The sequence below is a fragment of the Anopheles coustani genome, chromosome 2, assembly GCF_943734705.1.
Source record: "Anopheles coustani chromosome 2, idAnoCousDA_361_x.2, whole genome shotgun sequence".
Classification (NCBI taxonomy): Eukaryota; Metazoa; Arthropoda; class Insecta; order Diptera; family Culicidae; genus Anopheles; species Anopheles coustani.
This window is the reverse complement of record NC_071289.1, coordinates 71,606,363-71,630,071: the sequence shown is the minus strand read 5'-3', so window position 1 is coordinate 71,630,071 and position 23,709 is coordinate 71,606,363. Positions and strand designations below refer to the sequence as shown.

Sequence of the window (23,709 nt, the reverse complement as noted above, 5' to 3'; positions counted from 1 at the left end):
TAATCTATTAAAATTGTGATGAATGAGATAGACCTACGAAATAAGTATGTCTAGGGCTATTAAAGATAAGAAAGTTTAAAACACTTAGGTAAAAACGTTACGATTAGGAAAAAAAAAAGTTCGTGGTCACTAATTGTTCTGGAACTTCGTAAGCCTCGCAAAATTACATAAAAATCGTATTGAAATATATGCATTATCACTTTCTTTGCCAACTATTACTACTCTACTCTAATTTCTTTTCAGTCAATTGTTTTTATTTCTCTGTCGTTCTTAAGAGAGAAGATAGCATTTTGGTTGTGATATAAATCTTCAACACTTTTTGAAATACACTTTCAAAAACACGTGCTATTCAATTCCATTCAAACGTTTGTCAAAGCACGCTAGAGGTCTCTAATATCTCGAATCCAGTCGTGGTCGCATTTACCGTTTCGTACCGTACATTCGGGAGACACATTAAATATTTTTGGTTCTCAGTCAACAGAGTTACCTCCATCCTCAATAGGATGATTGTAAATACTGTCCATCCGCAAATGGAAGCGTAAGTGTTGTAAATTAATTCCCAATGGTAAAAACCTTCTTCCGGGGTGTAATTTCTAACCCCTGTTTCCTACCTCAATGATCAGCAAAAAACCAATATAGGCGCTAGAAAAGCATAACATGCTTTTTTAATACCACTGGGACACGAATATATGGAGAAGATATAAGGATATTGATTTGACGTCTTTAAATACTGCTGCTAAGGAGATCAATAAAAGAAAATAACATACAATTCTACTTTAGTTCGTTTTCTTTTGTCAGCCGTCGAGTTCTGTAAGCTGTACAAAATTCATTTATTGCCGTATTTCGATAACTCTGTCACGCCCGGAGATCTCCTTATTTTTATTAAAAAAAAATTCAGTCCCAACGACAGCGGTCTTCTATACACCGGATGTAAAAACAAGGCCTTTCGCCTTTGGAGCTGCCTCAGAAAGATGTTCTATTTGTTTGCCATGCTTTTTTACTCAACTCGTTCACTTTATAAAAATGAAGAGAACAATAAGGAATTGTTAAGGTTGAGTTTATCAGCTAATGAAATCAGGGCAACCAAATTTAATTCATGGAACAGTTCGAAAAGAAAAGGGGAAACTGCGATAATTCGTGCGCAGTAAAGAAGCAAATGTTTAAGAAACCGACCAAGCACAAAAGTCATATTAATTCCTTTGCAATGTCAAATGTTAATAGTCCGTCTGAGGTCTCAAGTGGAGCGCTAACTATATACATAAATATCCCCACTTTCCCAACATCCTGCCCGCCCCGCCTACGCGCATCATCCATCGTCCGTGCTGCTCATATGTTCGCTGATCTTCTGCCGTACCCGCGACAGCAGCGACTTCATCTGGTCGTACTTGCCGGTGGAGTTGGGAAGATTCTCAAAGTTAATCACATCGCTGACACCCTTGGAAAAGGCTTCCCCGGTCGGCAGCGCGGTGTACGGTGTGAACGGCCGCAGAATCGGTGTACCGAGCGACATCGTCTTCAGTCCCATGCTGCCCGGATCATCCAGGTACGGTGTCTTAGTCATCGCGATCTCGCCCAGATCTAAGCCCTCTGGCTCGGGCGGTTTTGCCGATGAGCCGGTGTCGGGCGGATCGAACGACGGCGGTGGCGGTGGGGGTGGAGGAGGTGGCTCATCCGATCCTTCCGGTGCAAATGCATTACCCGGTTTGGGCGGCACCAAATCTGATGGCGGTGGTGGAAGCATCGTGTTATCAAACACTAGCGTGGCGCTCGAAATGTCCTCCAAGGAAATGTCATTCGTGCTCGTTTCATTTCCCGGCCTGTCGTTCAATTGCTCAACCAGTTGCCGTTGTCTTTTCTGTAGATCGTCCAAAGATGGCGAAGGTGAGCGCGCTGCGCTGACGACTGTGTCCTGGAAAAATAGATCAAATCGTTTATCCAGAATTCCATTAGGAGAACATTATCATTAACTTACATCCAATGTAATCACTTCCACTGGTGTTTCAATTAATATCACGCTATCATCGACGGTGGCATTTAGGCGCGAATTCTCTCCATCTTCTTCCGACAACTCCCCATCTTCCAGTTCCTTCTTAGGAACTGTCGGTGCCTGGGGTTCCTGGAATGGTGGTGGTGGTGGCGGTGGAGGTGGTGGCGACGGTAATGGCGGTGGTAGTTGGGGCCCTTCCGGTGGCAACGGTTCCGAAATTTCCAGTGGTTCCGGAGGTTGTGGACTGCTCTCCATCGCATCCATATCTACAATCTCCATGTTGGACGTCAAATCCACAACGTTTGCCGTACCGCTCTCTTCGATTGACAGCTTTAGCTTCTTCCGCCGGTAGCCGTGCACCAGGGTGCCCTCGAGCTGGCGTATCATCTGCTCGCGGCTCAGCTCCTCGGAGTACGGTGGCACATTGTAGAACTTGTGATCGTCAAACATTTTGCCCTCCGCCGGTTCGTTGAAACCGGGAAAGGCGATGATTTTGCGCACGTCGTACTTGCTCCGTTCGCTGTCGACCTCGCCGTCACTCTCGTCCGAATGCTGCACCACGTCGCCATTGGAATCGAACAGCTGCAGGCCGGAGTGTGTGATTTTCGCCTCCTCCAGCCAACCGGGCGGGTATCCGTACTGTCGCATCTTGTATATATGCAGCGGAAGATCGCGCGATCCCAACCCCAGCGCATCGCGAAGCTCGCTGCTCAACTGGCCGGGCACGAAATGGCCATACTTCTGCTCCAGGTCGACGTGGTAGCGATCGTTCTTCTTCTGAAACTCTTCCTTCTTCTGGCGAATGCGGGTGTAGTTCCGTGGCTCCTTGCAATCTTTCAGCCCGTGTTCGCCCTCACAATTCCAGCAGTTTTGCTTCGCCCTTGCTCGCTTTGGGGTCGAATTTGCATCCGGAGTCTTTCCCTCGTACACCTTGTTCATAACCTTCTTGTAGCTCGGTATTGGACCGTCGATCTTTTTGCTTTTCATCGGCGTAGAATCTTCCACGAACAGGGACTCCCCGGTTTCGGACTCATCGCCCTGGGTTTCCATTCCGAAGGCGGCCAACGTGTGCTGGCGCGTCGGATCTGGCCGCACAGCGACGCATAGGTCCGGTAAGTGCGCACGCAAAACTGTTTCGATGGCGGTGGCGACGTCTAGCTCAAGTTTTTGGTAAAGCTCGCTACTTCGGAACTGTACAGTAAGCAGTGGCGAGTAATGTTGCCCTTCCGAAATCGCCGGAGGTTGTGGACCGAATTCAACGGCGACCGCTGGTCCTACCATTACCTGTACAGCGCTGTCGGCCGAATTATTGTCGCTAATAACTTCTCCATCCGACGACATAGCGTTAGCTTGTGTTTCATCCATCGTTCTCTATTGTTTTGGCTGCTTTTCGCCGATAATTAGTGCACTGTTCATCAGGTAAACTGTTTGCTTGAGCGGGATATTCTGAAATGTATGTTTACTTCCCAAGGTAGTGTTGGCAGATCGGGATTCGAATGATCCGAAGATTCGATCCCATCGGACGGATTCTAAAGATTTGAGAATCAACTCGGATACTCGGATCAGATTTGATTTGTTTGGGACTCGATTTGATTTGGTTCGGGCTTGAGTCTGCTGCTGTGAGTCAAATTAGTCACGTAACAAGTCGTTCATGTGATTGATTTCAGTTTACTCAAATCGAACGCTATATAAAATGGACTGGACTCAATCTGGGATAAGAAGGCGCCATTGAGAAACTTCTTTATACAGTTTTACAGAAAGAAATCTATGTATCTGGTTTTCAATGCCTACGAAGAACATCGTTTCCATACTTTATTTGATTTTCAAGATCAACAGAACTACCTACAGCGGTGAACCTCACATCGGAAATACGTGGCATATTTTTATCACGAAAAAGCGATATATCAGCTATGATTTGATAAGAATTCAGATTAGGCTAAACGATTTCCAGACCGGTATTGATTGGTTTATATCGTCTCAGGATTGTTTGATGAAGAAGAATGAATTTGAATCAAAAGATTCGAATCCCGAAGGGATTCAATTTTCCCACCACTAGTTTATTCCGCTTTTGACTAAGTTTCGATTCCGTTTATACTGCAATGTCAACCAGGTTCAAAGTAGTTTGAAGCCATTTTCCAAACTGGTTTCAAATGAAACCAACACAGTTCAGAAACGACACAAGCGCTCTTATGGAAATTAATAAAACTACATAAAGCGCAGTTTAAAAAAATCGTTTATCGTTGTTCAAACCGACGTTGTCTTGTCTTATTTTGTCCAGCCTCATAACATAGAACATGTTTGAAAATACTTCCTCATCAAACCATTGCAAGAGTTGCTTTCTACTGTTATCATTCCATTTTCTTTATTCACAAACTACCTTCTCATTAATCACTCCAGAGATCACAACATATCAAGATTGTTTGTTTCGAATCGTTTATTAAATTGCTCCTCTCAAGAAGTCGTTTAGAACAATACATTACAACTTAAAACTAATCGACTATTTGGGTACTTGTAGTGGGAGCTTTCGCTCTTCTCCGAGCCTTTCTGTGCCGCTGTGCACCAACACAATTGATGCACCGCAACCCGTTGGATACATGGTTTCAGTAGAGTTATTCATTTATTTATTATCATAAAGCGCACTTTATCGAGTGCCCTCCTCAAACACTCATCACTATCGAATGTCTTTTATGTTGCACATTACTGTGTTTTTCAAAATCGAATTTCGATTCTGCTGTATCCCAGCGTGCGAAATCGTCACGCTATCTCGTTTTATTATTCACAATTGTGAATTAAACAGAACGAAAAAGCATCATGATTTTGCACGCTGGGATGGAAGTAGGTATTGGTTAAACAAAAGAAAAGAACGCTAGCATTTTATCGTCTCGCCACTCCGTCAATGTAGTTTCGCGTGTGCGGTTCGGAACTGGAATCGCGCGAAACGGTACAATGCAAGAGAAATTAAAAAGCATGCCCGATCGAGGCTCGAGAACTGAACAAAGTTATCTTCAAATATAAATCACAGTTGACATACGCTTGCATATGAAACGTTTAAGATTCGTCGGTAGTGGAGTCGTGATGCAAATGCCCGATGCGACTGTCAGCTGCAGATCACACGATCTGCATTCCGGACGGGTGCAGTGGGCCGTGATGGTGCTGCTGCTCGAAGTGATCCTGCTCCATCTGTTCCTTAAGGATTTCCAGCTCCCGTATGCCGGACACGGTCACCTCGTACTTGTGCATCATCAGCGATCGGTAGAAGTGCAGCGCAAATGCGACAAAGATTATCAGCACAGGGATCAGGACTATGCAGGCCGACCAGGCGGCCGTGGTGTTGAGGTCGTAGAACTTAACCCAGCACAGGATGGCGATCTCGACCAGAAATAGGATCAGCCCTAGCAGTGTCGAGAATGCCCACGCCGTTTCGATGTACCAGTGAAGTCGCTCGTGCGGGGACTCGTGTACGAGCGATATACTGTGTAGATTGCATACGGTTTCGATGTTCGGTAGGATGCAGGTACTGATCATCAGGGCGAGCATATGAACCGCAACCAGCAGCGTGGTGCATACCGCAAACGCTATCAGCATTGTGTGCGGAACCTTGGTGTGCTCGTCTAGCTGGACCTCAACCATAGCGACCTGGAAGAAATAGTTTAGCAGATTAGTAGTTTGATTGGTTTTGTACTATGTATGTATTTTAAATATTTATAATTCATCTTTTGAATTTTTAGGTGTCGTAAGAAAGATCCATAATTTTTCTCTTGATTTTATTTTATATAAAAAAACATTTCAGGTTTCATCAAAAAAAGGACCTTTATGCTTTAGTTAATTGATATACTTTCTATGGATAGAGCAAACTTAAAGGTCGCCTCTTTAAATTCCGGTACCGTATCATGGAACCAGGCCAATTTCCAAACTAGCTATTTTTATTAATTGATTAATCGATTGATACAAAATGTGGGTGTTATTTGTGAACGGTAACATCTTTTTTTTTTGGCTGCAAAAAAAACCAAGATAGGTTTCAAGACGCCCTATTCCGGTTTTACGATCCCGAACCGGAGTTTACAGAGACGCTTAACTCGTTTAAGCTTGCTCAATTCATAGAAAAAGGTCAACCATTATTTTAACAAAGGACTATTTTTTACATTTCACTCGCATTTCTCTGCAATTCCCTGCATTTCCCTAGTGAAGTCTGGGGATTATGTTTTTTAAACATATTTTAAAACCAAGCATTTTCAAATCGATCGAACTCAAGTAAGTGCCAAATAAAGAATTTAAATTGATTTAGTATTTATCTTCCATCACTCTTAACAACTGAACTAATATAGAATTAGTAATCGATTTCGGTTAATTATTTCAATATAATCATTTTAAATTTATTCCGTCAATCATTTCGATTGTTTTGAATGTATCCAATTCGAGTTGGATTGCTAATTTCAAAATGAAACGTCATTCTTAAAAGTTTCCAAAAGAAACTGGCATTACTCAAGCTTTTTCATCAAATACAGTATCAGCATTAAAAGATAAAAAAATCTTTGTAACATAACCCTGCAATACAAATGAAAATGTGAGTATTTAGAGATAGATTTGCTTATTTTCAGTTCCTGATACCTGCCCTACCAAATTGGATATTTCCTAATTGTTTACACCATTCTAACCAAATGAAAAGGGCATTCCGTAAACCTAGCAGAGTAGATGTTCCACAAATCATATGCGGTTTATTATCAACTCAATTATGAACGAAGAATAAACTTTCCACCTGTTCCACTCTTAAAATCGCCATGTTCTAAGGCAACATCATTACGGCACGGGGGCTGAAGGAAAACAACTCTCAGCATATATTTCACCGATAAGCGGATGTACCGCGGATTTACCGGGACCACGTAACACCTCACATAACATGAGCATGATGTTTCCTTTCGGGCGTAAATAATCCAAAGTGTAGCACTGAAGAATGTTACAAGAACTCGTTAATCATAATCCTCGCTCCCTCCCACCCTCGAACTTGTACCATTCTTCTTCGTCGAGAGGGATGGAATTTCTCCCTCCCGCGTGAACAGTACTGTCGCAAGCGGGCAACGACGTTCGCCGAACCTTAACCTTGGTCGGCGATCACCACGCGCGGGGTGGCTGCGGCGGGGGAGTTATTTTTTAACGGTTTAATGTTTGCGGTTTCTCTTAGCCGGTGGGAAAAAAGGAACGGATGCTAAAAAATAGCCCTACCAGCCCCCAAAACACCAGCGCGCCGTTTCGTCGGAAACCCATCGTTCAAGAAGTTTATGATGCTCTGTGATTTGTGTCGGTGCGTGGTTATGCCTTGGTGGTCCACAACAATTCGTCCCGCAGGATGCGACGATGCCGACCGATTCACATGTAACGCGCGATCCAAGGGAAACGAGAGGATGCTTCGGGCTGATGTGAAGCAAAATTAATGAAATCGTGCAATTTCGCGAGGCCCCTTCCTTCCCGCGCTTGTGTGTGTGTAATAACTGCGCGGGGAAGAGGCTCGGAATATCTAAACATCCAACGACACGGGCAACGGCACGGTTGATGACCAACGGAACACCGTGATCAAGCGATGGTATGGCTAGGATTAAACTATTTTTAAAATAAACGAAATCGCGGCGCAGTCTTGTCTTATTCAACATGTACATCCCTCCCCACTATCCTGCCCCATACAAACGCCCGCTTCACCCTGGGTGTTCAATGCGAAAGTGTTTTCCTTCCTGAATGTCGCTGAACGACACTGACACTGACCCTTCGCGCCGGGGTACCACAACCCGACGAAGACGACGACGATGTTGTTCCGTTTGTTTTAATTTCCACCGACACGATCGGCTGGCTGTTCACAACAATGACACGGCCGATGATCCACCCACCGATCCTTCGCGAGGTGTTATATATCCGCGCTGCCATACGTACCATTGCGAATCCGGACAGCAGGGCCGACGTCTTGCTGGAAGCTTTTAGTTTGGCCCGACTCAGCTGCAGCTTGCGCCAGGAGAGATAGTTGGGGGTGTGCAGGTCCTCCCCGTTCTGTGACATGGTGCTCAAGTTGGATCGTCGCTGAAAGAAGAGAAAAAAATAAACCAACATTAGTGGAAGGGAACGGCTTTACATTCCACAAGAGTGAGTGAAGGAAATTGTTAAACTAGGGTTGAAAGGAAACCACATGGAGCTTACGATCGCTTCCTGGCTCAAGTAGGACGCGGCGCCCGCCTGGTAGCTGGAGGTCGCACCGTTTAACCCGCCAAGCAGCGCGGTATTCGCACCGTAGTTGGCCGCCGCCGGATGACTTCCAGCCCAGTAGTCCGGTGCACCACCACCACCACCGCCTCCGAAGGCGGTCGACGAGTGCGATCGGCCCGTACGGATCTTCGGCACTGGCTGCGGACTCGCCCGGAGGAGTGCCGTTGGCGTCGATGCGGCCACCGTCGGATGGTTGAAGCTCCGGTACAGCGGCGAGTTGAGGCACAGGTTCGACTGTGAGCAGCTTGGATGTAAATGCATTGTTTCGAGTCGGCGGCACACGGGTTGACCGAGAGCGAGCCACGACGGGGCGCAACCGCACGACCACAAAAGCCGATCACACGACCGCCGGAGGACGGTTCTCGTGTGAGCGTGCGCGCGTGACTTTCACAGCAACACACTGTCTCTCTTGTTCTCTCGTCTTCTCACGCGATCTTCGCCCAAGATACCTTAGCGCGATCCGAGTCGGTTCCCACGGGTACTGGTACATAAAGTGCCAAACGCCGGATGTGCTCAGGTAGTGTAACGATGCGGCGGCGTGATCTTCCGCTCACGTGAGAACACAACCCGCTCGTCCCGGAAAACAACCTTCTACTTTTCTACCGTTGAAATGGCCAACCAATTTGCGCAACGATCTCCCGCTCACTGCTGTCCGACTGTCTCTGTAACGCAACGGTACGATCACGCCTACGAACACGACAGTATATCCGGTTGACACCTGGTCAACGTGTACCTGTGTACAACGCCCAGGTTCAAGGGGAAAACCCGACCGAGAAAAATATGAAGTGCCGCAACGGCGTTGACAAAAATATCGCAACAACACTTCTTCGGTAACGCGCGGGAAAAATAAAACCACAAACACACACACTCTCTCCTTTCTAGTTTTCACCATCAAATGATGGTTGGCCACTGTTTACCACACACGCCCGGACCAATGCGAGTTGTTAATGGACTGCGATAAAAACGACATAACGGCACTGGGACCACCATCAGCCAAGCCAGTTTCCAGCCAGTCAAAAACCCGTGAAATTCCTCTTCCCGGTTTCGTGCGATCCGACGCGAAAGCGATTGAACGAACAGATGTGCGCGACGGGATGGTGCTTCGGCAGCGATGGGACGGACATTAATCTGGGATGTCAGCTGTATTTGGAGCGGCAGCGCCGTGCTGGGATCGTTTGCCAAGAACCACTCAACCGAGGACGACGATCCGTTCTACGGTTGCAGCTCGTTTTAAACTTTGGTTTTTTTTTCACGAAATATTCTAGCGCTTCAAAAGTCAATCGGAACACGAATGAAGAGCGATAACAGACACAACCTTCTCACGTTCGATGGTTTCTTTTGGGGGGGGGGTGGGGGATTTTTTTAAAGATAAGAATATAACATTCGCGGGTTCAAAATACCACAAACGAGTCAATATTTGTGCACGAAATTTTGAAGGAAAATTATGGCCACGCTATCGAGTTGGCAAACATTTAGTCTGTTTGTAATACAATAAAACTCAACGGCCAACACAATTGCATTCAATTGTGAACCAATTGGTTGAACCGATTGTCGATCAGCACGGTTGAAAATGTATTTGAATTTTAACAGAGAATGTTGATCGCTTATGTGATGCCTCTCACAATGAACACGTGTTTTATCAATCGCTTTTTCACATCCACTGCAAATTTCAAATCAACTCGGCCTTCAATCACATGGTTTATCTGACCTACACACTTTCCTGTTCGATGGGTATTAGGTTCCCTCGCGTCAAACTACTCTGCGGAAGGATCTACCAATGAATCACACGTCCGGTGTGACGTTCTAACGCGACCCAGCGCGCACGAGTCACTGGCGGGAGTGAATTAATATTCGATCGTCCTTGCCGGGCGGTCCAAGGTTCGCACGCTCCCCGCTAGCACACAACGGCAGTCCCTCGGTGACTGACGATTCTCGGCTCTGCCGGGGGGAAAATCCGATACTCGCGCCAACGACGTCGGGCCCCAGAGCATACGAACATATAACTGAAGCTTCAATCATAGTGTAACCGAACCCTAAGACGTACTATCATATGTCCGTCTACTCTGGTGTTGCCCCCGTGGGCCGAAGCGGGGGGAAGAAGGGGCGACGACATTCGTTCGCGTGTTTCGTTCGTCGCGGTTCGCGTATATACGTCGGGTCAAAAACGGCGTCAAAACCTCCACCGGTGTGACGTTTGTGGGAGCGCGAGTGCAAATGCCCTTTCCTCACGTGCTCGAACGTTGATAGGGGGTCGTTTGGCCGCTTTTGGCATCGCGCACGCACACAACCGTGGTGAATCGACGGAGTGATTGCGATCACGGGTTGCCTCACCCCCTCGTACGGGTGTAGTGCCAAGCGCAGGGGGGTGCCACAACCGAATGGTCAGTTGCACCCTGAACTTGTTCGCAGGACGTTTACGTTTTGCACTGCCTCGAAAGCGGAGTCAACGCGATAGTTTCCCTAACTGACCGAATGTAAAATTGTACCCAGTGTTCGGTGGGACCAACTTCCCGTGGTTGCCACGCGACCATGACCCCGAGAAGTGGCAAAAAAAATCCCCACCCCCGCTTTTTTCCCGTATCACGTATTGCTGCCCATCGGCACGCAGATGGCCCAGTTGTGGTGGAACGAAAAATGTGTTAGAGCGGCGGCCACCGAAGTCGTCGTCCGCCAGACCGACCACAGACGAAACTTCTGGTGAACCCTCCGGAGACCGGAATTCGTTTTCCCGCCTTTCCATGCGGACCACCTGCTACGAGCGAAGCTGTTTTTACAATTTATTACAGCACCGTTATGGACCATCGGGACAAGACCAACCGACGTTGGATGGGGTCGCTATTTATAACGCCTACTACTATGTTGGGTACGGTCCCGCAGGAAACGTCGAATCCCTACATTTTATGTTGGGATTTGAGTGCAAAAAAACAAACCGAGGAATACGTAACAAAGGACATTCTTTGGTCGCTGGTTAACCTTTAACTTCCGTAGGTAGCTACATGGTAACTTGTCCTCAGCAATAAACATATGCCGTCTCTACCGGAACATGACATAATGGACTGTTTTCATGGTAATGTAATAGTTTATTAGCTAAAAATGTCCTTGAAACCAACAGTATACATGACAAAACATGAAGAAAAAAAACAGAACAAAAATTATATTTTTCACTTTTAGTATTTAGTGGTGAACATATGTACAAAATGACGACTTTAAAAAAAGTTAAAACCTTGCGATAAACGTATCGAACTACGGCTCACACAAGTATAAATGTATAGCTGACCAGCAAATTAAAATAAATTCAACAGGTGCAGATATTATCCATACAAAATGTTTCTACTCATGAACTTTCAAAATACTTAAGAAAAAAATTGAATAGTTTGAAAATAAAAAGTAAAACCCTATGGCTGTGAAAGTGAAAAACAAGAATTCACAACGGTAAACATTTCAAAATTATTTGAATACATTTTTAACGATAATAGGATAACTATACCATAAATTCATAGAAAACAATTGAGTTTTGAGCATAAATATGGCTCCCATCTATGAGAAAATAGGTTAAACACAATTTTATAATATTTTACAACTGCAGAAAAGCTACTTTTTTCGTTATGTTCTTTAACTCATATGCCAAAGATATGCTTTATATGAATCTTGAACAACTCAAAAGTAAGAAGGAAAACCTACTTTGCTTCGATTATTTGGTATTTAAATGCTCTTCGTGTGGATCCTGTTGCAAATCTCACCATACATTCATAATATGTTAATCTTGTGGCCATTAGTTTGCCCATGCACATATCGCAACCGTTTTTATGCGTCCATAAACATCTTAATTTTTTAGCCGGCTATTTACACAGTTTACTCCAACGTGCAAGGCGTTTCTCGCAAAACAAACGTATGAAAAATGTTCTGTTATCGAGAAAACAAAATTCGAATGCTAATACGACAAAACCACCTGCGCCTGGAGAGTCGCATCGGAGTAAACAAGTGCAGTGCCTCCAAAGCAGGCGGGATAACTAAAACAAATATTTACATTTGATGAATGATCACGATCACGAAGCGCTCGTAAAAAACGTAGCAACCATTAAGTTTCCAGCGAACGGGGGAGCTACGTCATACTGTGCGAAGTGATTGGTTCCTTTCTCCCGGCTGGTTAGGTTGGTTAGGTAAAATCCGGCAAAACTCACCTTGTTGTGTGTACTGCAAATACTGGTTCGGTTGTTCCAGCTCACCGCGCCGTGACCGTGCGTCGTGAGACTGTGCGTGCTGTTGTTTCCGATACTGCCTGTGCTGTGACTGTTTCCGTTGCTGTTCGGATGGGAGTGCGTGTGATTTAGCGATGTCCCGTTGCCCACGTTCAGATGGTTGCCGTTTCCGGTGCCGTTCGGCAGATAGCTCAATCCGGCCTGATGAAGCTGGCCCGTACTGAAGGTTTTCGGAGCGGTCCCAAGTGTTGTCGCTAGTACCGTGTCGATTCCTGCCGTACTGGTGCTCCACACCGACACTGCTGTACCATTATTGCTGGGGGGAATTCACGAGAAACTGCATTGGCTGCTTTGTGTTTGACTCTCGTCTTCCGTGCTCGAGGCGAAGTTAACAAAATAAACTTCGGTGGTCGTGTACTTAAAGTAGGGAATGTTCTGAAGATTCTTAACAACTACGTAGTGCCTTAATTAAATTCACAACATCTAAAATCGGAACCAAAAGGGCAAGAAAATAAAGAAATCTAAACTAACTGAAATTGTGCTGATGTAAAACTGGTGTGATGTTTACGTACCGAATACGTGCCTAGTGTTGGCAGAATCAGGATTCGGAAGATTCGAAGATTCAATCCCTATACGGATTCCATAGATTCGAATTCCATCTGACGGATTCTAAAGATTTGATTCACGTTGATTTGATTCGATTATGATTTAATGATCTATTTGAATTTGATGTGAGAATTAGTTAAGTTACGAGTCGATCTAGAGACAATGTGTTTGATCTCAGTTTACTCAAATCGAACGCTGGGTAGAATGGATGGTCCAATTGACATAAATAGAGTTATTTTATGAACCCACTGAAATGAACCCAGCGTTCCGATCCGATTCACGCTAATCATTAGGCCAAGGTGTACATATCGTATTATCAAGGTGACTGTTGAAAGCTGTTTTTATTCTCGATTCAAAAACATCAAGCAAACATGAGAAAATGTAGCGGTTTAATTTCAAATAAATATGGATTAAAATCATTCATTCACCCAACACAAACATTCTAGAAAGAAGCAATAACCCATGCATATTCTTTATTTGCGAAATTTGTAACCGATACCTGATCATCATAGATAAGTCCTTTTTGGTTCGGGCAACTCAAGCTACAATATTTAAATTTTAGCACATTATTTTCAGCAAAAATATAATTGATAATCTAGCATGTGACTAAGTTCGTACGTTTAAAATGACAAAAAACATGTATACCATACACCAATCGAAACCTCAAAGTACACGACTTTGCAGATAATTTAAAAACATTTTAACATTTTAACACGTACCATACACGTGTAGAAGCTTCATCGAACGTGTCCCATTGAACCCCGTTCTTCATTAGCGGAAAACAAGTTTGTAGAAAACGAAAGCGTTTCTGTCTTTGAACAGGTTTTACGACATCCGGTCGTTCAAGTCAGCTGTGAGCGGGGTGCAGTGCAAACAGCACAGGAAAACCTGGTTCCATCTGGCTCGGAGACTGTCGGGGACTTTTCTCTACCTCATTAACGTGAGGTGCCGTTGTGCGGCAGTATTCCGTGAAACTAATTTATACTGATGAAGTTAAATCTCCCGCCGTCAGCTGACGATGATCCTCGAGTTCGAGTTCTGATCGCACGCTGATGTCGATATGCATAAAACATTCCATTTTGCTTCACATTAGAACAATCAAGCAACGAGCGTCGTTTTGCCAACGAATACCGGACCAACAGGTGTTGTAATGGTTCTTATCAGACGCATTGTGAGGTAGGGCAGTTACGTGAAAATCGTAGAACTCGATGAGCACTACCCCTTGGGCTAATATGTTTGCAAATTAGGTTATGAGACTGAGAGATAGAGATTGTGGCAAAACACGATCGTTCAATGTGGTGAGGATTATGAAACGATTGTACATTATCATAAATTGAATTGTTTGAGCTACAATGTCTGGTTCATTCTCGCTAGACAGCTTTTGCCAATCTACCTGGTATGGCCTGGTGTGAATACAAAGTGTTGGGAGAAACCCAGTCTACCATGTACTGAAACATAGATGAGATATTTCAGTTCAATAAAACATTGAAGGAACTTAGTATTGTTTTATTGTTACAAGCAAAGCAATGTAAGCAATTATTTTTAATATGGCACGCTTTATTCAATAGGAAGTATGTATGTACTCGTTTTAGAGGAGTAAGTTTGGAGGTTTTCCGTTTAATCCCACGTGTTGGATATGTAATCTAGCTAATTGACAGTAGCTACATGAATGTAACAGGGAATGAAGCCCACCTTACGGCCAATTGTTTAAACAAATCGGTCGAACACATCGTACTTCTGAAAGCTTTCTAGCTTTGTAGTCACTACCAAAAAGCAAATCATCACCACCTATAACTGCTGCATCGTGCACAGTGGTGCGGACAAAACGGGCACGATGTAAACAATTTTAGCAATCAAGGACCGCCTAATGGGTCCATGTCATCGCAACGTGGTCGAAGAAATGAGCTGCGGACGGTACAGGCGGAATTGGCCAAACGCACGAGTATCGCACCGGGAGTCCCAAGGTGTTTAAACGGTGCGCATTCGTTTGTTAAGATCGCTATCTCACGAAAAGTACCGTCGACCTGCCGTCGACGCCAGTTGGAATGGGGGATGAGTGACGGCCCTTCCTCGAAACAATCGTGCGCCAAAGTAGCTGTTTGTGCAAATAAAAAGTAAATGATTGAAGGGAAACAAACAGCAACACACAAAAAAAAAACCCCCCATCCCAGAACCCATGCCCCGGGTGCTGCGTGATGAGGGAACATAAGTTAGGTAATTTAAATATCCCACGCCGCCACCATTTTCTCTGCGGTCTGAAATGTGGTTAGCGATTAGCTTATCGACGGCGGCCAACTTTAGCTAATATGTCCGGTTTGCGGGACTCATCAACAATGAAGAGGGAAAAATGTTGGAACATGTTGCTTTGTAAGGCTAATCCTGTTGCATGTCGACGGTAAAAATTAGTCAATTATTTTAATCAAAGGATCATAAAATCAAAAAATAAAAATAGTATGTTTGAAGAACTTAAAATGGTCATTACAAAAATGGTCATTTGGAAAATTTATGGTAATGAAGTAATTCAATTCAAAGCCAATAAAGATTGATTGACATTATTAACATCTCGTTGATTGAGTATCCCGTCGAAACCACAGGTTATCGAAGCCGCTCTATAACTTAAACCGCTTGCTGCCAAGGAACGTTCCAACTCACGTGTTGGAAATCTGAGCAGATTAACTAAAGCCGCAGGTGGAGCAATTTTTAACCTTAGAAATTCCAGTCGGCAGAAGCGCGGTACTCTGAGAACGCCAAGGCGTGGATGGATGATGAACCGTGTCCGTCTCCCTCATGCATTCCGCGGGTTCCGGAGTGAAACGTGTTTGTGTCATCCTAGTCGGGAAGTTGCAATTAAGTTCAATTGATTACCCGTTCCGAAGTTCGTTACTGCTTTTTTTTTCCTTTCCCTCTCTATTTCTCTCTGTGTATCTAGCATGTGCTTAGATTTTTCTCAGAAGTGAAATAGCAATGGTGGGTGGGATTTCCACGGGAGAAAAGTTGTGGGAGAAGCATTGGTGTGTAGTACGTGTGATGGCGTGCGGTTTAGTATCCGTTTGCTCAAACGTGGAAGTACCGGGAGTGCTATCTGTCACGATTTTCGAACAGAAGTGGCCCCTAATGGAAGCTGAATGGTCAGCTGCTCGTGGTGGATCACGATCAGGAAGTAGCGCATTAGCGCCGCATGGGACACTTTTGAGTTGTTGCTTTCCGAGAATCGCCGATCCCGCAGGGAGTCTCCCCATACGATCTTTCGAGACCGGGTTGCCTCACCTTTAGTCGTGGAGGGGACTGGAACGAAGTGTGCTGACGACAAACGGCACCTTATCGGCCCCCGTCAAATGGGTATAAGACGACACGTGACATGGAAAGGGTGCTTTGGGATGCGATGAACAACATTATCGACTAATACTATTTTTTCTAGCCTACCACGTATCGGGAACGCTACCGTTCGGAATCTGTTTACGAAACCCGAGTGCCACATGGAGTTAATGGAGCGGTTTCCACAACGTCGCCCACGCCCTACCGTTTGTCGAGATTTGTTTTTTTTTTGCGACAGATTTTGCTGACGTCTTTAGGCTCGCGCAAATTTATGCATCACCGCACGGGACTGGTATTGGCGTGGTAATCTACATTCCCGGTCTATTTCTTTATCTACGCCGAGCCACCATTTACCACAGATGCATTGGATGAGATGCAGATATTAGCCCGAGGCCAGTTGGTTCACTTCGGATCGGTTTGGAGCAGGAAACCGGCTAAGCAGAACTGAACCGGCCAGGAGACCCCTCTGTGGATGCTGCGGGGGCGTCCGACCTGGCTGGCCTTGGTGTACACGCTTGTTGCATCCCGTAGCCCGAAGGCAACGGCTTATAAGCCGTGCGAAGGTGGGACTGTGCCATCGATCAATACGTTTGCTAGTCCTCTCTTCTATTGACGCAAGCAGATTCTGATTCAGTATGGTACCGAGTAGCTTAGGCACGTGTCATGTAAATTGAAATTGGTTTTATTTTTTATATGAGTCTTTTTTATGCACTAGTTTCATGTTTGAAATTAATTGACAGAATGCACTGCAAGGACAAAAACTCTTTGACAACTTAAAAACTTAACTCATTGGGTATTAAAATCTGCGGCTATTTGGGTGCTTAATAATCATACCATTATTTTCAATATTAATAATTGGATTGATAATTTAATATAAATAGGAAAAAGATGGAAAAAGAAAGTTCGTGAATTCGAGCTCATTTTAGCTTGCTTTAAAAATATGTAAAATTTTAATAAAATCGTATAAATAAACAAGGCACACAGTGCCATGGTTCGCTGGAAACAAAATTAGTCTAAACATTACCATCTCTGATTCATAAATTTGAAGTCTCAGGAACGTCTCTCAACGCTTGATTGATGAGAATGTGTAACAAAAAAAAAACAGAATCACTTTCATGGAATCACTTGGCTTTCAAAAAGTTCCTCGTTTTCTAAATCTCGCAGGCTTTGGGCGATGTTTCGTCAAGCATAAACGAAGAACTCTGCCACAACAGGAAGAAATATTTCTGCAGTACATTTACCCATCGCTCCCTCTACTACGCTGTCGTTATTGACGAAAGCGTAAAACGCACCCTTCAACAAAGCCATCGGCAAGTTTCAACAAGCCAACGCCATCAACGACACCCTGGTCCCGGCGCTGGGTCGCTTCTGCCTTGCGCCTTTATTCCTCTGCATACCATCAGCCCGAGTCATCTCACGCCCTGCATCTCCCGCGAGACTCATAAAGTGTATTAAATTTCATGCGTTTTAGTTCCTTTGTTGGGCGAACCTGGGAGCCCGCGGGGTGGATGTTTGAGCCTGCAGCGGCCCGCCGTTCGTCGTTCGTCGAATGACATCGCCCGGAATGAGGGAACTAATTCAATCGCACCCGGATGGTGGATCGTTTCCTGCCCTCAAGACTGACTTTGGCGCATTGCGGGTGTTTTTGGCCTGGCGGCAGCGTTCATCGATGACAACTCCGCGTCCGCAGTCGCATCTGCCACGAGCGTCGCCTTGCAACGCTGGGAAGCACAGCTGACTGGCGCCTCACTGATGAAAAAACACGACGTTCGTCTGCCTGCTCCAGGGTCAAGCCTTTGTTATGCGTAAGTTGACCCTCTGCCAAGACCACCGCGATCCGTCCCACAGTGACATTTCCTGACAAGATTGGCTTCAAACTCAATAAATGCGGAAGATCGGTACGCACTTTTGAAAACTTAATTGGTTGTGGCCATCTAAATTTGAAATCGCAAAGTAGTTTGTGGATAACACATTCCTATTCAAATTGAAATCTTTGACGTATGTCACAATAAACATTAAACTATAAATAGGAATGGTTTTGCAGATGATTCTCAGTTTGATAAAAGGTATAGAAAAAACCAAAGCTTTCTGAAACATGAAAAGCCACTTCCAAATTTTGAATCCTTACGAACAAAAATTAAATAGCTACTAACATTGCAAATCAAATTGTTGATTCGTTCATAATGGCCGAATAAACCAAATCAGCAGAAACTAAAAACAAAATATTAACTATTTAAAACTAGTAAATTACTCAAATTGGTAAAAATTAGTGCATTGTTGCAGTAAAAATGAATTACATTTCTCCTGTAGGATTAACAAAAAAAAAGTGTAATTTAAAAGGGAAATAAACCAAAAAACACATTGTTTACAACAGATTTTACCAAAGTTGAGCTGAAGAGCTGTTCAAACAAAGTACATAATAAAGGTTGCAAATTGTTAGAGCCATCTTTCTTAGAACCTAACTGAAAAATGAAAATAGTTTAAGCGAATTCGGCTAACCGGTTGAAAAAATTAACTTTTCATCTCGGTTCAGCGAAATCCGTATTCCCAATCCTTACAGATCTTGAAGAAGTAACAGTTTACCAATACACATCTACAGCGGAAGAAAACATAGACGCCGTCAGCGCCGTAAGAAACTGGCTATAGCTCACCAGGGACAGGTCAGCAACACAGCAACAACTAGAACGGAGACGGAGAATGATGATGTCGGTGAAGTTGAGCAATGACTACATCTCCAGTGAACTCCAGCACCCTCCTACAGGGTCCAAGGTCCACATGTCGAGGGCTTTTGTCGGGGGGGTCGAACGTGCTTCACCGATCGTTTCGAGTACGTTTGGAGCTCGCCTGTGGTGGGTGATTGGCTCGCACTTTCCCGTGGTTCCCCGCAAAAGAATTATGCTCGAAATGGATTCGCTTCCCGTAATGGTTGGCCGATCGCTGCGGGAGTTCACCACATCGTTCATTTAGGGCGGCGCAAAAAGATTAAGATTTAAGTACCTCGATAGACGAAAGTGCTTATTAACATGTGACCGGTTTTGACGACTTTTTGCGTTGGTTCCGTTGGTGGTTGCTATGACCGATGGATAGGCACATTTATCGCGACAGCCATTGTCAATGTGTCCCCGTCCAGTCATTTCCGAAAGGGATTTGCGTTTCGGCAAAGGGTCCGGGCGTTCGGTGGCAATGACTATTAATTCAGCTACGTGCTGATACGTCGGTACAATTAGTGGGGTGAACATTGTTTCATAAGCTACAGCATTATCGGTGAAAATGTCGCAACACTGACAGGGGGGTAAGCAGCATCGACGGCGACGGCGGTCGATGCCGTGGGTCGTGGGAATCGCCGGAACAATGTGCTACATTGCAAGCTTAACGATAGGTTGTAGGGGTAATTAATTTTTTATAACTAATTTCTGTTAACAAATGCTGTAATGAAAATGTCCACAAATTTTGTGGTAATAGGGTAAGAATTTTTTTACATACGAAATACCTTTAAGAACTTCTTGATAATGCTGTAGTTGATAAAAATCGATTCTGTTGTATCATATAACTACCATATTTTTGCGTTTTTAACCTTACCCTAGGTTTATCATCCCATTTAAAAAAAACATGTTTTATGTGACGCTTCTTTTTTGTTATTTTAACCTAGGTTACAAAAAAGCTTTGATTCAAAATAATATATTTATCAATGCATTCCTGTCAGTAGTGCAATCAATGCTATCGCATTTATCGCGACTTTCAGTGGAATCAATTTCTATAACTATAACTTTTTTCTTTAAATTGATTCCAAACATTCACTTCTGTTTTAGTGCTGAACAAAACAGAACTTAATATAAATGATAACATCATTCTATACAGAAAGCAGAAGTTGACAGAAATGCAGCAATTGTATATTTTACTCGTTTCTTTACTTTGATTATATAAATCTTGTAAATCCAATTAGTCACAATATAGTCATGTCGTTCGCATAGCAAGTAAACATTCAATGGATTAATGTATGAACCACATTACCAGCACCAAACGACTCAACCCGCCGACGTCATAGTACACTTAGTAAATTAACCCATTTTATGTGCGTCTGGCAAACGGACGAATATTTTCGAATCGGCTCTATTCACTCCATTCTTTTCCTACGCATCGCTGGTGGAAGACATGTCCTTGCTGCCCTTGAAACTATGTCGCTGTCAAATCGAGCTGCTCGATCACAGACGAAATATTGTCCACCCAACCCACCCACAGACATTGACTTTTACACACAATTTTATATCACTACCGAAACGCACCAGCAGCGAACCCTTGCCTGTCCCAGGCTCGGTCCGGCGTAAAAGACACGATTTAATCCGGTTAAGTGATTTCGGTTCCATTCCAACGGAAAGTGCGGACCGCCGCCTTCGATCCAATCAATTCCCGTTCGGAACCATCTATCTACCATTCCTCCTGTTATTTCTCATTCTTCTGTAACAGTCGGCCATGTCAAATGGCGAGCGACTGGTTTTCCATTTTCTTCGAAAACCCTACAGCACACTTTCCAAACAACATGGCGATACAATTCCAAACCCCTGCATTCCGTTTGCGACATTCCATTCAAGGTGAACCTTTCGTGGTCGGATTTCACGGTGAAAATTTGCTACATGAAGTTATGAAATTGCTGCCATTCTTCTATCTGTACAAGTTCAGACTTGTTCCATGTGGATTGTTCTGGATTAAGTGTAAGGAAAGGTGATCTTAACGTCGATATTTCAATACGTTGCTACTAGTTCAATTGAAAGTGTTACCAAACCAAAGGAAAGAAATAAATGCGCAAAATCAAACACAATCTTACTTGGTAAAACTTTTGTCATAAGGCACTCTTTGTAGAATTTAAATGAAACAATATTGAACTGTGTGATTGCATCCGCCGTTTGCCGTGTGCCGTTTATGCCACATTTAATTTGTCGTAAAATCAGCACCGAAAAAGGAACATCCTTAATCCAAACACTTTAAAAACAATGAAACTGCGCCGGAAACCTCCGCGTTCTAACGCGTTCCCATTCTTCCGTTGAATCTTCCTCGCAAGATATCAAGAATTCGGTTGAATTTCCCTGTCTCCATGTAGAAAAGGGCCCTTTGGCTTAATTTTTTCTCAAAAACGAAACAAAAACCATGGGCTCGAGAGGGCAGTCATCGACGGCACGGCGGAAAAAAAGTACTTAATTGCTGTTTAATGATTCAGAAGGCGTTTGGAAGATTTCTGTAGCTGAACGGAGCGTTTCGCTTCTTGCCGCTGTGCAGTTTCTTCCGTCGTGCGTTTTTGTGTTCAAAAATATTCTCGCTCATCCCTGCTTAATCCTCTGCTCCAAGTTTCAGCTTACATCTATCACTAAGCGTGTCATTCGATTTAATTCTTTATCCACGAGTCTTTGGTACGCCTCGTAAGGGTTTGTTATTTTTATTCTGCTTCGTGCCAGTACGTGCGGGGGTATTTATCCTTTTTTGGTAAAGAATACTGCATTCCATACTGTCTGAATACACCTTTTGAACGGATGCCAGAACGTAAAGCGGAACGCAAACATACACTCGAAGGCATCTTGCTACGGCGTCGCTTTGCATACTCGAGTGCTTACGGCAGAGAAGGTGCCAGAGAACTGATGCTTATCGAACCGGAAATGGCACGGTTGTAGCTAATTGAAAAACTATAATGTGCCTGATTACTGGCGAAGAAAGGTCGAAAAGCCACCGGCGAAAGGGTTTTGCAACCCACCTCGATGACTGTCTGCAGCACACGCTGTCACCCGTCGAGATGGTGAACAACCGAAAGGCGCCGCTTGCCGTGCCAAGACGTGCCTTTTAAGGGTTTTTGCTGATCATTAACTCACGAACGACGTGAAGATGGGTACTTGATGGGGAATGCCGTCCGTTGGCTGCTCGGTGCTCCAAACCGGAATGGGAATCCTCTCGTAAATTATCCGGAACGTTGAGCCGTGATTTACGCTTCTCGACACACACACACACGCACACACCGGACCTGACCGTACTATCAAACAATGTTTTCTTCTCCATGAGCCAGCGGACTTGGGGGTGTCTTCAATAGTCAACTCATGCAGCTCGCGAGTAGGACAAAACTAAGGCAGGGAAAATGATACGATTACGCTCATTACCCTACCCGGCATGACCGAGCATTTCGATCGAACTGCATGGCCACGTGAAAACGGTAACAAAGCATGTTTAGTATGGGAATCGTGTAACGTGTTCTTATCGGGACAGACTCATCTCAGGCTCATTGTTGCGCCAAGTCGGTCGGGTGGAGGAAAGTTACGTCGGTAAACTTTTTCCTTCGAACCGGCTTGCGTATGGCATCGTTTTGTTTTTTTGCCCCCCACCCCCTCGTTGTCAGTTTATTCATCGGAGCTGATAACACTTGTTTGATTCTGACTATCTACAACATAAGCCACCTTTCGCGAGCAAATGAAGGATTTATGCTAGAAAAGATGTTTTAGATGGTGAAAGTGCAAAAAAATTGCAAGTGAATTTAAATATTTAGCACCATGTTGTTAACAAACCACATTTTTAAGAAACATCGCATCGAATTCAGAACACTTCCAGTACACGATCACCTCGGGCAAACTCGGGAATTTTTATTTAGAGCGTCAACTTACCCCGGACGTTTCTTTTTCGTCGGATCCAACATAGCGATGCTGCCGATTGTCGTTAAGAAAAGAGGAATTTTCACTACCCTACTAAACGCACCCGGTTTGGCCAGTTGAACCGGTGTGGCCTGTTTTTCCCGGGGGTATCGTTTTCCTTCGCTCCGCTGCTCGGCACGATGTTTACGCTCTCACTTGTTTACTTCGGTGGCTTTGCTTTATTTTCATTCCTACCGCGCCAGTGGCATCGTCACACATCACCTGTACTGTACGCACTGGACGATTTTCGGTTTTATAGTTGCTTGACAAACTTCACACCTTGACCCTGATTCGTCAACGTTGATGCTTAACTAACAGCGCACTTGAAGACGAACAAATCGTTGGTAAAGCAGTTTACACATCGAACAATGGTGGAACAATTGAGCTAGACAGCCCCACAAGAGAAGCCATGCTTCTACTCTTGCTGCCTCACGCACAAGAAGTCTCACTTGGCGCCCGAGCCACCCGACGATATCTTTCGAGAGATAAATCTTCCGATGCGCCACTTTGTTGATAGGAGCGTTAGAGCAAAATTACACAAAACCAGTCGTTGTTGTTATGTTGTTGCCTTTATCTCTACTGTCGGCGGTACTGCGCCCTGGACTTTAGGGTCTTGCAAGCTCGCGGGAAGATCGTTTTTGTATGCACAAAGCGTCGTCGCGTTCCACACTCGCACTAGCACAAGCGGCGCACA

General features: G+C 44.5%; 2 protein-coding genes across 3 annotated transcripts; both read right to left on the bottom strand.

Moving 5' to 3' along the window:
- Positions 1-773: 773 nt before the first annotated feature.
- Positions 774-3,420, bottom strand: LOC131262472 (zinc finger CCHC domain-containing protein 8 homolog). 2 transcript variants are annotated; one of them, XM_058264482.1, is made up of 3 exons: positions 2,182-3,420; positions 1,973-2,088; positions 774-1,909 (listed from the first exon to the last, which is right to left on the bottom strand). In XM_058264482.1, the coding sequence occupies exons 1-3, from the start codon at positions 3,350-3,352 to the stop codon at positions 1,307-1,309; spliced, it is 1,890 nt and encodes a 629-aa protein (XP_058120465.1). In that variant the 5' UTR covers positions 3,353-3,420; the 3' UTR covers positions 774-1,306. The 2 variants fall into 2 exon arrangements, with proteins under 2 accessions (XP_058120465.1, XP_058120464.1); XM_058264481.1 differs by having other exon boundaries at positions 1,973-3,420.
- A 1,041-nt stretch (positions 3,421-4,461) lies between these two features.
- On the bottom strand, positions 4,462-23,674 carry LOC131262148 (calcium release-activated calcium channel protein 1). Its single transcript, XM_058264076.1, has 4 exons — positions 22,989-23,674; positions 12,415-12,748; positions 7,907-8,050; positions 4,462-5,623 (listed from the first exon to the last, which is right to left on the bottom strand). Exons 1-4 carry the CDS (start codon positions 23,018-23,020, stop codon positions 5,096-5,098), a joined length of 1,038 nt encoding a protein of 345 aa, XP_058120059.1. The 5' UTR covers positions 23,021-23,674; the 3' UTR covers positions 4,462-5,095.
- Positions 23,675-23,709: the final 35 nt, after the last annotated feature.